Consider the following 15355-nt stretch of genomic DNA (forward strand, 5'->3'; position numbering starts at 1 on the left):
TCTTCAAGCCTCAAAAAAAAATTAGAATCAAGCTGTCAAATGTCAAAAAAAATTCCTATTAGGCTTCACTGGAAATACACTCAACTTACAGATCAAGATGGGCAGAACTGTCATTTTTATGACATTGTCAGTGCTCCCATACATGAACATGTTATATCTTACCATTTATTAGCTCCTTAAAAAAAGATTTTCAAAAATGTTTAGCATTTCCTCCTTAAAGGTCTTGCACATTTCCTGTTAGATAGAATCCTAGGTACTTTACATTCTGATTTCTGCTATAAATGAAATTGTTTTTAAAATTACCTTTTTAGTATCAACACATTGTCTTCGAGTCTTGTTATTTCTTTATTGCCTTCTAAAGTATTTGAGTTTCCACTGTTTCTTTCCCAGCTCCTCCCTATGCTTCGGAAAAGTATGGGCACAATGTACAACTTTCACATGCATACTTTTGACTTAAAGTTTCATGTTAACTAACATTATTATCTTCTTTTTTTTTTTGACACAGAGTTTCACTTTTGTTGCCCAGGCTGGAGTGCAGTGGCACGATGTTGGCTCACTGCAACCTCCGCTTCCCAGGTTCAAGCAATTCTCCTGCCTCAGCCTCCTGAGTAGCTGAGATTACAGGTGCACGACACCATGCCCACTAATTTTTGTATTTTTTTAGTAGAGATGGGGTTTCACCATGTTGACCAGGCTGGTCTTGAACTCCCTATCTTCTTCCCCGATAATACAAGGAGCTTACATGAAGTTAAACTTCCCAAACGTTTTGTTCCATATTTTAGTTCTATCCTTTAAAAGTATCCATATCATTATTGTTTTACTCAGTGAATGCTGTTAAAATTTATTTTTAAAACATTTTATTGCAAAATATATCGCACATAGAGAAAGTTACAAAATGTGAATATATGCCTCAATGAACTGTCACAAAATGAACGCCTATGTAATCATAAGAAACAGAACACGGCCAGCATCCTAGGAGCACCTCCTCGCAACCCTTCCCAAGCACTCCTCCCTGACCTTTCCCCATAGGTAACCACAATCTGATTTTTATGGTAATTATTCATTTTCCTTTATAGTTTTACCACCCAAGCATGCATTGTTAAACACTATACTTTAGGTGAGCTTTCTATAAATGGAATCATACAGTATGTGTTCTTTTTAAAATCTGGTTTCTTTTGCTCAATAATGTATTTGTTTCACAACTGTATAGCTGTAGGCTATTTATTTTCATTACTGTCTTGTATTCCATTGCATATTTCTATGATCATCCATCCATTTACTGGATATAAAATTCTAAGTTGACAGTTATTTTCTTTCAGCTCTTTAAAAATGGCCTTTGATTGACTTTTTGATTCCATCATTTCTATTGAGAAGACAGCTACCAGCTAGTTGTTGCTTAATTGAAGGTAATTTTCCTTTGCTCTCTAGCTCCTTTTAAGATTTTTCTTTTGCTTTTGGTTTTCAGCAATTTAACAATGATGCCTATATATGTAGAGTTCTTTGGTACTTCTCCCGCTCAGGGTTCATATCATTTCTGTAATTTATGGACTAATGTTTTCCATCAGTTTTAGAAAGTTCTAAACCATTTTCTCTTCAAATCCTGGTTTTGATCCATCCTCTTTCTCTTCCTCTTCTGGAACTTTAAATACACGCACCAGATCTTTAAATGGTATTTTCTCTCTCTCTCTCTTATTCTCTCTTAATTCCTTTCATTCTTTGTCTCTGGTTATTTTCATCTTATATCTTTCAGTACACTAATTCTCTCTTCAGATGTGTCTAACCTGCTATTTAAACTCATTCACTTGAGTTAATTTTACTTATTTTCTCAGTTCTAGAATTTATATTTGTTTTTACAGTTTCCAGTACTCTGCCAAAAATCTGTCTTGTCTTCTATCTCCTTGAATGTGGTAAGTATAATTATTTCAAAAGTCTGTATCTGAGAATTCCAATATCTAGAGGCTGTTTCAACCATCTTTTCTTTTTCTTGATGTTGTTTATCTGTTTCCAGTTGCTTTTGATTATAAGTCAGACATTGCATTTGCAAACTAGAAATAATTTGTGACCTTACATGATACTACTTTCCTCCAGGAAGGATTTACAATTCTGCCAGATGCCTAGGGGCACTAACAGTTTAGGAACCCTCAATCTAATTTTAGGGACTGACATGATTCAAAGCTGATCTTCAGCCTTGGTGATAGTATGTCTATTCCTGGTTAACCCTTGCTCCTATGGTGTAGCCCTTCAGGGTCCTGACTCAAAATGAGTTATGTTCATCAGATGTCCCCTCCCTCAGGGGCCATGGGCTCTAATCTCTGCCCCCATTACTCCCACTAGCATGTCAAAAGGGCTGCTTAGGTTTTAGCAGCTTCATGCAGAACTGGCTAATACCTCGAGAGGAATAGTGACCCAGCACACCAGGAGGACCTTTGTTCTAGGCCTCCATTTTTCTTCTTTGATACCTTCAAGCAAAACATGTTTAAATATTGTGTTGAGCTTTTCTGGTAGTCTTCAGTGGAAAGCATGATTCAAATGACCTAATTTGCCACTACTAGAAGTAGAACTCCCAGACTTTATCTATATTTTCACCAATTTTATTGCTCATCATTGTTTCTTGGATCTACTGTTTCCTTATGGGTTCAACTTCCTTCAGTCTCAGTATATCCTACTTCATAATCTTCCAACAAGCTTCTGCAACTAGTTAATTCTATTATCCTTTGCCTGAAGAAAAAAGTCTTTATTTCACCCTCATTCCTGAATGAGAATTAAGCTGGGTATTAACTTTTAAGTAGACAGTTATTTTCACTTAGCTTTCTGAAGATATAATTCTACTGTTTTTTGTTCTCTCTGTCATGGAAAAGTTTGCTATCAGCATAATGGACACCCCTTTGTAAATCATCTCCATGTCTTTCTTTTGTTACTATTTGTCTTTGACATTCTCCTATAACAAGTCTAGAAATAAGTTAATTTTCATTTATCCCATATGGACTCATGGTGCTACCTGAATCTGAGTACTTGTGTCTTTTATTAATTTTAGAACATTTGCAGTCATTCTCTTTTTGAATAATGCCTCTACACTATTCTATCTGGACTTCTCGTTTTAACTCTGTCATCTCAACTTTCATCTCTTCCATCCCTTTATCTCTCTGTGCTACATTCCGGGTGATTTCTTTAGGTTTATTCTTCTGTTTACCACTTCTCTCTTCAGCTGAAATTTGTTGTCTTATGTTAAATTTGGTTGCTGAGTTTTAAATTTTGATGACTACTTTTTCTATTCCTTTCAGCCTAGGTTGTTGGAGTACCCCTTGGGGTTTGCTTATATCTGACAACTTATGCTATCACTAGGCCAGGACTAATTTTTTTTTTTTTTTTCCTTAACATAGGGTCTTGCACTGTCACCCAGGATAGAGTGCAATGGCACAATGATAGCTCACTGCAGCCTAGAACTCCTGGGTTCTAGTGACCCTTCCATCTCAGTCTTCCAAGTAGCTGGTACTACAGGCATGAGCCACAGCACCCGAATAACTTTTTTTTTTTTTTTTGAGACGGAGTCTCACTCTGTCGCCCAGGCTGGAGTGCAGTGGCCGGATCTCAGCTCACTGCAAGCTCCGCCTCCCGGGTTTACGCCATTCTCCTGCCTCAGCCTCCCGAATAGCTGGGACTACAGGCGCCTGCCACCTCGCCCGGCTAGTTTTTTGTATTTTTTTTTAGTAGAGACGGGGTTTCACCGTGTTAGCCAGGATGGTCTCGATCTCCTGACCTCGTGATCCGCCCGCCTCGGCCTCCCAGAGTGCTGGGATTACAGGCTTGAGCCACCGCGCCCGGCCCCAAATAACTTTTTAAACTAATTTCTCAGCTTGGGGTTTCAGGCCACATAGGTAGCATATATTTATTCAAATTCTAAACCAGCACGAACAAGGAGCCATGGTTTACAATTCCCATGGGAGGCCAGGCACGGTGGCTCACACCTGTAATCTCAGCACTTTGGGAGGCCAAGGCGGGCAGATCACCTGAGGTTGGGAATTCGAGACCAGCCTGACCAACATGGAGAAACCCCATCTCTTCTAAAAATGCAAAATTAGCCGGGCATGGTGGCACATGCCTATAATCCCAGCTACTCGGGAGGCTGAGGCAGGAGAATTGTTTGAACTTGGGAGGCGGAGGTTGTGGTGAGTCAAGGTCACGCCATTGCACTCCAGCCTGGGCAACAAGAGCAAAACTCCACCTCAAAAAAAAAAAAAAAAAAAAGTATTCCCGTAGGAGATTTCCCAGCTTCCATTCCAGAACCCAAGCAGTTAAATATTTTTTGTTAATTTCCCTTTGGTGGTGGCAGATATTTTCTAGTCCATGCTTTTCATAGAGACACAACCTGTTTGAAGGTACCAGTTCCTAGTCCACACTGTAAATAGATTCAAGAACTCACTTTCTGTTCCCTAGTGGGTACTAAAACCCAAACCCATACATTATGAAACCAAAAGCTACAGCCCATATCTTACGACTCTAATTTCCTGGAGATTCAGTTTTCTTTCTGAAGAGTTCAATTATGCATTTAAAATAATTTTACTTATATTTTACCCAGAACTTTTTAAAGTTTTATTTTGTGTTTAATTGGCACATAATTGTACATATTTAAGGGGTACAGGGTATACCTAGCATTTGAAGGTGTTTATAGAAGGAAGGTTTTCTGGTTACCTAGTCTACTGTAGTACTAGAACCAGAACGCTCATGGCATTGTTCTTAAACTTTCTGTCAATTAAAAAAATATGTTAGTATTAGGATATTAATCAGAACAGACAAACAGAACCAATAGAATGTTCGTGCGAGTGTGTGCATTCCTTATGATAAATCTCTATGAATATGTATGTATGCATACACACCCACATATACATGTCAGCCTACATAATCGTTTTAGCCAATTCCCTGGGAAAAATCTACAATTTCAGAGGCTGACAAGTCCCAAGATCTGGAGTCAGCAATCTGGAGACCCAGAAGAACTAACACGCATTATTTAGTTTCAGTCCAAAGGCCTCCAAGCCAGCAAGAGCTGATGGTTCAGTTTGCATCCAAACCAATGTCCCAACTCAGGGCAACCAGGCAAGTCGAAATTCCCTCTTACTTGCAGGAAAGTAAGCATTTTTGTTCTGTTCAGGCCTTAAACTGATTGAATGGGGCCTGCCCACATTAGGGAGGGCAATCTGCTTTATTTAGTCTATCAACTCAAATGCTAATTTCATCCAGAAACATCCTCACAGACACAACCAAAATGTTTTACCAAATATTTAGGCACTTTATGTCCTAGTCAAGTTAACATGTAAAACTAACAGAATTAGTAAACTCTAGTTTAATTTTTAAATAATTTCATTTCTGAGACTCAAATCAAGCTTTCCTCTGAGCTCTGACAACTCAATCCTGTCACTCCATAACTGAGCAAGATTCAGCATTAAGTAAGATAGCTTTCTGCATGCGAACCTTACACAATACGATTCCGTAAGTCTATTTATGGATTTAATTTCCTCTTTTCTTCCAAAGGATAAATGAGCACAAGTCTCTGGAAGCAATATGGAATACAAGCGTCACCTGAAAATATATTCATGACCTGTTTTTGCAAAACCTCTGGCTTACACAATCACCTACCTTTGTTTATAGGAATATGTGGGTAACAACATCTGCTCATCATGTAAATCTCCCACAGTCCCTGGTGCAGTGCCATATATAACCTAGGTACTAGGTAAATTTATCTGTAAGTTGCTTCAAAATATAAATCAAAGTAACAAGTTTGCCTCCATAACTCTGGGTCTCATTCATCATATAGCGACGATGTTCACATTACCCTCCTTTGCTCCTCTTCAGCATCAGCAAAAAGTTTGCGAATGTTAGCCTCTGATTCTCCCACATATTTGTTAAGGATTTCTGGCCCATTGACCACTTTGGGCTCTCTTGCATTCAACATCTTGCCAATCTGTCGAGCCAAGAGAGTCTTACCACAACCTGGGGGTCCATATAACAGGATGCCTTTAACATGTTTACAACCTGAAAAGGAAAAGAAAACAGTCTTATATCAGCTAACTAGAATCCAAGTAAGACTCTAAAGCAAAGTTTTCTTCCTGCTTCATATGCACTTTAGGAAAAACACAGTGATGCCATTTACATATGTTAATGTCCATAAGCCATGAACAAGAATATACAACCAAAAATCCAGCAACAATTCCCCCAACTGCGAATGCTTGAGGGGCAATGCTGCCAGTTAAAGGTCTCTGGGAGAGCACATTCATGCTACCATTTTGGACAAATACTTCTTACTCTGAAAATATTACTTATTTTTGGCTGGGTATGGTGGCTCACTTGAGCCCAGAAGCATGAAACCAGCCTGGGAAACACATTGTTGACCCTGTCCCTACAAAAATAAAACATCTGCCTCGTTTTATGTATAATGATAAATTATATATAATTTATTATTATATATCATATATGTGTACACACACACACACACACACACCATGGAATACTATTCAGCCATTAAAAAGAACAAAATAATATCTTTTGCTACAACATGGATGGAGCTAGAGGCCATTTTTCTAAGCGAAGTAACTCAAGAATGGAAAATCAAATACCGTACGTTTTCACTTATAAGAGGGAGCTAAATTATGGGTACACAAAGGCATACAGAGTAATGGACTTTGGAGACTCAGAAGTGGGGAAAGTGAGAGGGGAGTGAGGAATAAAAACCTAATATTGGGTACAATGTACACTACTTGGACAATGAGATGCACTAAAATACCAGACTTCACTACTATATAATTCATCCATGTAACCAAAAACCACTTGTACCCCAAAAGTTATTAAAATTATATATCTTTATACTATACCCAAAAAAGCACTCTGTTAAATAATAAATTATTAGATTTCAGTGTCACCTCCTAAGTATGGGTAAAAAGGGAAATTTCTGAAAATGCAATATAGTGTGTCTCTATGGAAAATGGTTTGTCCTTATTTGAAATAGAAGCATTAAAAAGTATATCTTTAAGAAAAAAAGCACAATACATTTGATGACTCACATAAAATCACAAGATGCAAACAACTCTATTAGAAATTTTAGATTCTGAGGAGGAAGACCCTTTGGGCTGTCAGAATTGGTCTTTACTTCTTTCTTTATGCCGAGAAAAGACTCCTTTTTAAATCCTTGAAAGTAATAAGATCTGTGCCTTTGGTTGAGCATGGAGAGGGAGGGGAAACACTTGATGGCTTACAGTCTTAACCCTTCGCACCACAGAGTAAATCCCTTCCCTAAGAATCACTGCCCAATAAAATGCTTTTGGCCTTTGACTCACCCTTCAAGTATGAGTGGTAGGGAGATAACAGGAGAAGTCTTGAGCTTCTCCTAGAGGCCAATACCACCAAGCACTACCAGTATCTAAGTTACAGGGACACACTGGATGAGGACGTAGAAGTCTGGCTCCTAATCTTGCCCTCTGAGCCAACTGTTACCATTATGATTTGAAACTATTCATATGTATAAACCATAGCTGAGGCAGGTGGTGGTGGTGAAACATGCATAGAGAGAGGACATCCAGAAAGGAGAAAATGAAGATTTTCTGAGTACCTACAAAGCACTAGCCTTCTGATCTCCAACTTCTTGACGTCTACATTTTCTCCAAGTTTATAAACTTCCTCTTAACCATACTGCCTTCCCTAGTAAGCTATGCTTTCTTTGAAGGACTTTTAACTATTTGGCCTTTGTAAATTTATGTTATAACCACCCCACAGTCCCTGAATACAATATGGTTTTATTGCACTACACGTTGGCCACAGAGCACAGCTGGAGAAAATTACACCTCTGTGCTACTGACAGTTATCTCCAGAATTTCATGCTATCCAGTTTCAGTCCTATGCTCACTGCTTTCTCAGTTGTGCATGCCACTCTTTACTTGTCTTTGTTAGCTCATCTCTAATTCTCCTTATTAATTATCCAGATCTTCACGTTCTTCTCAAGAGCTACCCCCTGCTATGAATTCTTAGAGATACCCTAGGTTCCTACTTCACATATAAAAAAAAGAAAAAAAACACTTCACCTCTCTGCTTCTTTATCTATAAATTGATCAGCAGACTCATCCATTCTCAACCTAATCTCGGTTCTCAAAGTAGTCTTCCTTCCTCTCCTCCAAGTTTTTATATTGCAATTCTCTGTTTACATGGCTCATTCGCTATCAAGACTGTAAACTATTCAAGTCCAAGTACGATTTCATTCACCCAGCATAATGCCCAGCACCTACTATGGACTTCAGGAAAGGTTGAATAAGTAAACTGATGATTCTTTTCCTACAAAACTGAAAGAATATGAAGGACAGAAGATGATTTTTAAAAATTATTTGAAGCTCTTAATTTATGGACTGTGCTTACTTTCAGAGCTGAGCTAATTTAAATACCTAAAAAAAAACACATTTGCAATGACTGAGACTTTGCAAATTTAACAAAACAAAATAACATAAAGACAAGAATCTTAACTTTGCAACTATGCTTCTGTACAAGGAAAATGCTCAAATTAATGTGTTTTGAACTAAATTTACTCAGATATTATAAAATAATTCACAAAATATACCATGAAGGTTAAAAGAAAAAGAGACAGAATGCATATCCATGCAACTTATTAAATATATAATATAGATATGTGAAATGATAGAATATATTTAATATAACATCAACAGGAATGTCATAGAAGCTCTAGTCTGCATTAGAACTATAATTCTTTTAGGATCTCAAATAAGCACATCAAAAATATACACTGACATGTAAAGTCTTTCAAAATCTACTTCCACAAAGGAAGCTGTTACTTGAATAAGCGGTGGAAATGGGACTTTATTATTACTATTATTATTACAGACTATTCTGACTTATTAAATAAGCATTGGTCTCTAATTTTAAATGAGTCATAAAAACTCTTTATAACTAATTCCATTCAACAAAAGGGTACTAAGCTCATGTTTAGACTAGATGCAAAGGTAGGTGTTAGGGATACAAACATGCAAAAGACAGTCCCTACCTGTAGGGCATTCCTGGCTTAGTAGGAAAGACAGAAATAAAAATAGGCTATCTACAATATAATATGACATTATCAGAGATATGTATGAAATGTTTTTGGACTCTAGCCAAGAGATACTGATTCTGCCAGAGTGATGGCAGAAAATTAAGAATGGACTCAGGGGAAGAGCTAACATCTAATGTGGGCCTGGAAGAATGAGTAGGAGGTTCACAGGCAATGGAGAGGAAATGCCACCCCAAAGAGAGAGACCAGCATGATCAAAGGCATAGGGGTACGGACACAGACGCTGTTCTCTCGAAACAGCCAGTAGTAACCTGCTGTAGCCAGAGCCTTGGAGGGGAGGAGCGGGCAGTGGCTGAAGACGAGGCTGGCAGAGTCCTAACTGGCAGGCCTTGAAACCATGACCATGAGTTTTTAACCTGTTTCATAGGTGGTTAAAACCCCACATTTTTGGGTGATTTATGTAATCACCCTCAGGTGTAAGTGATAACCATGGAAGGCGCACCAGGAGGTATGTGTTTAAAAGCTAACTCTGTTGGTAGAGTGGAGAAAGAACTAGAGACCAAACAGGCAAAGGAGAGGAGGGCTAGCTGGGGGAATGTTCTGAACTTTTTTCTGGGGACTCCAACTCACTAGCTGACTTTGGATTCTTGCCAGTTAAGTTTTCATACCCCTCTAAGTCCTTTGGAAGCACAGGAACAAATGGGTCCAGGGGCCTCAGGAGGACACCCTCTGCTCCTGCTGACACCCCAGCTTTCTTCTGAGCTTCTCTGGGATATTAAAGCCTGGATCTGATATTGAGGAGCCTCTGATCTCTGGCTGCTGAACTGACTACCCAGCTGGACTGACTAATGCTGCTGCTTTATTCTCAATGTCTTACATGCCATCTCACTACTCAGAGATAAGTGCCCTAGGTTAGTGACCTAAATAGCAAAGGGCAGGTATAGAAAGAGAAATCAGTGGACCTGATTTAAATTGTCATTGTCTTTCATTCTATTCCTCTCTTTCCCATAGAACAGACTAATGGATCTCCCCAGGAAAATGCATATGTACAAAAAATTTGCATACAAATTTGAGAGTGTTCTTTAATCCTTTGAGGTCCATCCATGGAATCCAAATTAGAAACTCCTGAACGTATTACTGAAATAATCCAGACAAAAGACAATAAACAGAAAGAGGCAAGAGTCACAGGAAATAGTAGGAAAAGAAAAGAAGATGCGGGAAATACTCATCAAAGCTTACACACCGAATGGAAACCAGAGAATGAAGAGGAGTCAAGGATGACGTTAAGGCATCTAGCATGGGTACATGGATAAAATGATGGTAACCTCAGCGATACCAAGAAATAGCAAGAGGAAGAGGAATCAGTTTGGAGAGCACAGGAAATCATTACTTGGTTTTGGCTATAAGGCATTTGAGATTTAGGCAGTAACGCCCATTAAAAATCCTGGTGAAAGCTCAGAAAAGACATCAAAACTACTGCTTCAATATTTTTGAATGCCTGCCCTGGGTACATGAAAAGCTGTGAAAAGTTTTAAGCAGAAGAATGTGACAACAGAGATAAATGCTGCAGCGATAGAGGATGAGGCCTGGAAAGAGACCACTAGGTTTAGAATTCAGGAAATACATGCCGATCCAGGCCACAGGGTCTTCAATCAGGGTCAGAGCATTTAGGGTTGAGGTCCCTTCCTTTCACTCAGAAGAAAACTAAGTAGTGTAAGCAGGTATGGAGACCACACTTTCAGGAACTTTGGCAACAGGGGAGGAATGGAGACGGGGAGCTTGTAAAGACACCTCTCCTTCTGAGAACAGTTAAATAAAGGGAAGAGGAAGAAGAAAGCTGAGGTTATTTCTGTTGGGTTCTGTTGACTATGTGAAGCAGGACCTAGATCATCAACAAAATGAGGGATGAAGAGAGGATACTGGGAAACATGGTAAAGGTTTGGAAAGTACATGGGAAGTTGGGAAAATGTGTCTGAGCAGACGAATGCTGTTACATAAGTGAACTCAGCATATGAGATTCAGGTCATCAAGGGACCATCCTTTATTGTATTTACATAAGCAATTCACAGTATTAGGTAGGGTATAGATTCTTACTCAGTTCTATAAATACAATTTCATCTAAGCTGGCACATAAATGTTGACCTTTTGGTTTCACCAATCTCTTTTTTTCAAATCTGAATTTTAAAGGTTAGCAATATGAGGTAAATAAAAGGATTAAATGAATGTAATGTGCAGTCAACATGTTTATAGCTCAACTCTATTATCTAATTTTCCCAGCAAAAGTATAAGGTAAAAACTATCACATGACTGTTTTCAACATTTTTTTCCTCCCTTTTCCACAAAGTTTGAGGCCTTAATCTCATTTCTAAGTGATTCCCATCTTTTCTTCTTCGTCTATAACTTAAGTAAGAACTAAGGTGGGCTAAGGGTATAAGCAAACACAGTTCCAAAGCATTTCTTCTCTTAATATCCTATGTCCAAGTACTTTTTTAGAGACAGGGTTTCGCTCTGTCACTGAAGCTGGAGTTCAGTGGTGTGACACAGCTCACTATAACCTAGAACTCCCGGGCTTCCAACTCAGCCTCCTGGGTAGCTGGGACAAGCGCATGCCAGCAAGCCTGGCTCAATTTCCTGTATCCGGGTATTTTACTGCTTGTTTTACTAATTGCTCCTGTTAATCATTTTCTAAAAAATACCTACTTTTTATTTGGATGAGGCACAAACGTAGTAACAACTCTTGGTTATAATAAGAGAAAAGAAGGTGGTAGTAAAGAGCATAATCTCAAATGGCCAAAAATCGATTTATATATATGGTTTTGTAATTTAAGTTGCTAATTATATTGAATATAGGAGTAACTGAAGTTCTAGGACATCATAGTCTTTCTCTCATTCAACCAATGATACATCTTGTGGTGGGAAGATGAGGAAGATGAAGAAGTTCTCTTCTGTTTGCCTCTATTTTCTCCATGAAATAAAGATTCCAGGTCATCAGCTGCTGATAAGGATGGAAGAAGTGGTGCTTGGGGGTTGAGCTGAATAGAGAAGAAGAACTAGTCATCTCAGAGAATAGGAGAATAAATGGATTGAACTAGGGAAATATAGACGGAATACCAGGAATACCTGTTCCAAGAAATACTGAGGGTTCACTTGAGATTTGGTTCATAAATTTAAAATGAGATCAGACACCATGGTTTGGTGTTTTTCTAAAGTCATGCTTAACAGCGAGAGTACTGGCATAGAGTAGGCAGGTAGGTGAGAAACACTTGGGACTTTGACCCATACAGAAGACAAGGAGCAAGGCTGCTAAGGGTGTATGCAAAGAGGATATATGTGATAGACCATGGAGGTTAAACTGGGGAAAGAGGAAAGAGAGGACAAAAAGATTGGGAAGTGATAGAGTAAATTATACTGGAGGTTCCAGTGGGGTCCAAGTTGCTGGAGTTGGGAACAGGAGAAATGCTAGGAAATGCAAACAAAGTCTTGTGTATAACCGAAGAGTGAGTGGCTGAGGTGGACTTAAGGGAAAAGTTAATGAAAACAAGGAGGTTGAAATCAGAAAATAAATCAGGTGAAAAGTCTCTAAAGAGCTTTAAAATTTGCTAAGAGTCCCACTTTTCTAGTCAGTGGTTCTCAAACTTAGATTTCACAAATAGCAAAAGAACTTTTTTTTTTTTTTTTTAAACTGGAGAGCAGTGCTGTCATTGGGTTGTTTTAGTTTTAGTTTTGCAAGGTAAAGATTTCTTAAAAAAAAGAAAAAGAAAATCAAACCTGACATCGTCTATCACCACCATTTAATATAAAAAGTACATTTTAATACTGAAAGGCAGAACAGACACAATCTCAGACTAAAGGACAGTGTTTTGTGTTAAATAAACTCAGTTTTATGCGTAGTGTTAAAAGTGAGGGCTCTGCAGTCAGTTTGCCTGGATTCAAATCCTGGTTCTTCCACTAACTAGCTGGAAATAATAATAGTAACTACCTCAGAAAGTTATTATAATTATCATGCACATAAAGCACTTAGCATATGTTATGGTGGATAGTAAGAGCTCATAAATATTGGCTATTAATTAATAATAGCTTATTTCTCTCACCTTGCTACAGATGAGTGATGAAATGGAATTAGACTCCCAACTGGTGACAATTAGATCACAATTAGGTAACCAAAAAACTTCCAAATAAATGACTATTTTACTTACCAATTTACTTCTGTGACTGAAAATTGTGACCATCTGCTCCTTAAAACTTTATCTACCATAATTGTCACTTGAACTTTGCAAATTATAGTACCCATTCCATTGATGAACTTCAAGCTCCAAATTAACATAGTAGTAAATGAGTTGGACTATAGCAGTTTCACAAACATTACTAGTGTTTTGGTAAGTCAAGATTATTTGTAGCTATAGCCTCTCTTCTAGCTAGACGACTATCAGAGTCAATCTCGCCTGCTTCTACACAATGGAATATGATTCATCCATAAAAACAATGAAATCATGTTATTTGCAGCTACATGGATGGAAGTGGAGGTCATTATCTTACATGAAATAAGCCAGACACAAAAATACAAAAATCAGATGTTCTCACTTATATGTAGGAGGTAAAAAATTTGAACACATGGAGGTAGAGAGTGGCAAAGTAGACAACAGAGACTGGGGAGGGTGACTGGGAAGGAGGGGAGGCTAAGGAGAAGTAGGCTAAAGGTACAAACGTACAGTAAGATAGGAGGAATAAATTCAATGTTTGATAGCAGGGTAGGATAACTATATTTAATAAGAATATATTGTACTTGGGTGACAGGTCCCTTGAATACCATGACTTGATCACTACATATTATATACATGTAAAAAATTCTCATGTATCCCATAAATTTGCACAAAATTAAAAAAAAGTTTTTAAATCCTGCCTTCCTTTCTTATGCCTCAAACAGTTCATTCACACTGATTTCTCAAGCTTTCTAAGCTCACTTAAGGGTCAACATGTACCCATCCATAGAAGCCAAACTACCATGATTATCAGTTCCACATGTGTACAGCCCTTGACCTTTTCTCCCGCCTCCTCTATCATGATAAGTATATTTATTTTCCAAAGTTCCCCTTTATCTCCCCAATTGCAACTACTCTCATCGTCCCTAACTGCCAGACATTGGAAAGCGGTCGCTGCCCTTTCTTGGGGAGCACACACCCTGTTCTGTGGGCATTCACCTGGGATGAGCTGATTTTAGTGAAAGGAACTGGGGCTATTTCTGGGTACTTCATCCAAAAGTGTTTTGGCAATGCTAGATTAACATAGCCCATCCTCCATCCTTTGCCTCTTAGTTTGAGGTGGATTAGTATTACCCATATATTCTTTCTTACCTTATTTCTAGCTACAACTCTCAGTTAAATCAGCAATCCTCCAACAATATACAAAATTTGGATACTGTTTGAGCCACAGGTGTTGACATCCAGTGATTATAATAGTACAAATTTTGGTGGGGAGAACTTCAGTAGGCTTTAAGTTGTGTGCTACAAATAGCTGAAAGTGATTTCTGATCTAAAAGTCAGAATAGGGCTGTATCCACTATGATAGGTATATCTAGCCCCACTGATGAAAATGATTCATAAAAATACTTATATCTTATACATAAATTGTAAAAGCTCAATAAAAATACATAGCCTTACTTCTGAAACACGAGAAATAAACAGCAATGTTTACTGTTTACAGTCTTTCGAAACATCTGAAAAAAGTGACAAATTTGTACTTGTTAAGCTCTTCTATTTTACAAAGCAGTACATTTTCTTCATTTTTTCTGGATGTTATCAGAGGTAAGCTGCGTTGAGGAAAAACTGTTAAGTCAGCTTTGAGGTATTCAAAGGGAGAAAAAACTATAGCAAACACTAATTTTATACAAGAGTAAGCAGGATGATAATAAATTAGAAGTGGTCTCTGTCAAATTAGCATTAAGAGTGTTTAGTTCATTTTGGGGGCAACATGATCTATAAAGAGAGAAAGAAGTGTGAAGTGGGTTTTGAACAATGACTGATGTTTAAAGAGGAATCCCAAGTGGCTTCCAGTACAAATGCAGACAGATTAGCCATGTTTGCCAAAGAGGGAGGCTATCAAAAGACTAGTGGCCAACCCAAATGTCCATCAGTGACAGATTGGATTAAGAAAATGTGGCACATATACACCATGGAATACTATGCAGCCATAAAAAAGGATGAGTTTGTGTCCTTTGTAGGGACATGGATGCAGCTGGAAACCATCATTCTTAGCAAACTATCACAAGAACAGAAAACCAAACACCGCATGTTCTCACTCATAGGTGGGAACTGAACAATG

General features: G+C 38.2%; 1 protein-coding gene across 13 annotated transcripts in view; it reads right to left on the bottom strand.

The window, feature by feature from the left end:
* NSF (N-ethylmaleimide sensitive factor, vesicle fusing ATPase) overlaps positions 1-15355 on the bottom strand; it is a 162892-nt gene that overhangs the window by 77101 nt on the left and 70436 nt on the right. For all 13 annotated transcript variants that reach the window (XM_077972281.1, XM_077972280.1, XM_077972283.1 and 10 more), the window contains one exon: positions 5828-6027. In XM_077972281.1, coding sequence (XP_077828407.1) covers positions 5828-6027 — 200 coding nt within the window. The remainder of the gene's footprint in view (positions 1-5827; positions 6028-15355) is intronic.

This window comes from Macaca mulatta, chromosome 16, assembly GCF_049350105.2.
Source record: "Macaca mulatta isolate MMU2019108-1 chromosome 16, T2T-MMU8v2.0, whole genome shotgun sequence".
NCBI classification, from domain to species: domain Eukaryota; kingdom Metazoa; phylum Chordata; class Mammalia; order Primates; family Cercopithecidae; genus Macaca; species Macaca mulatta.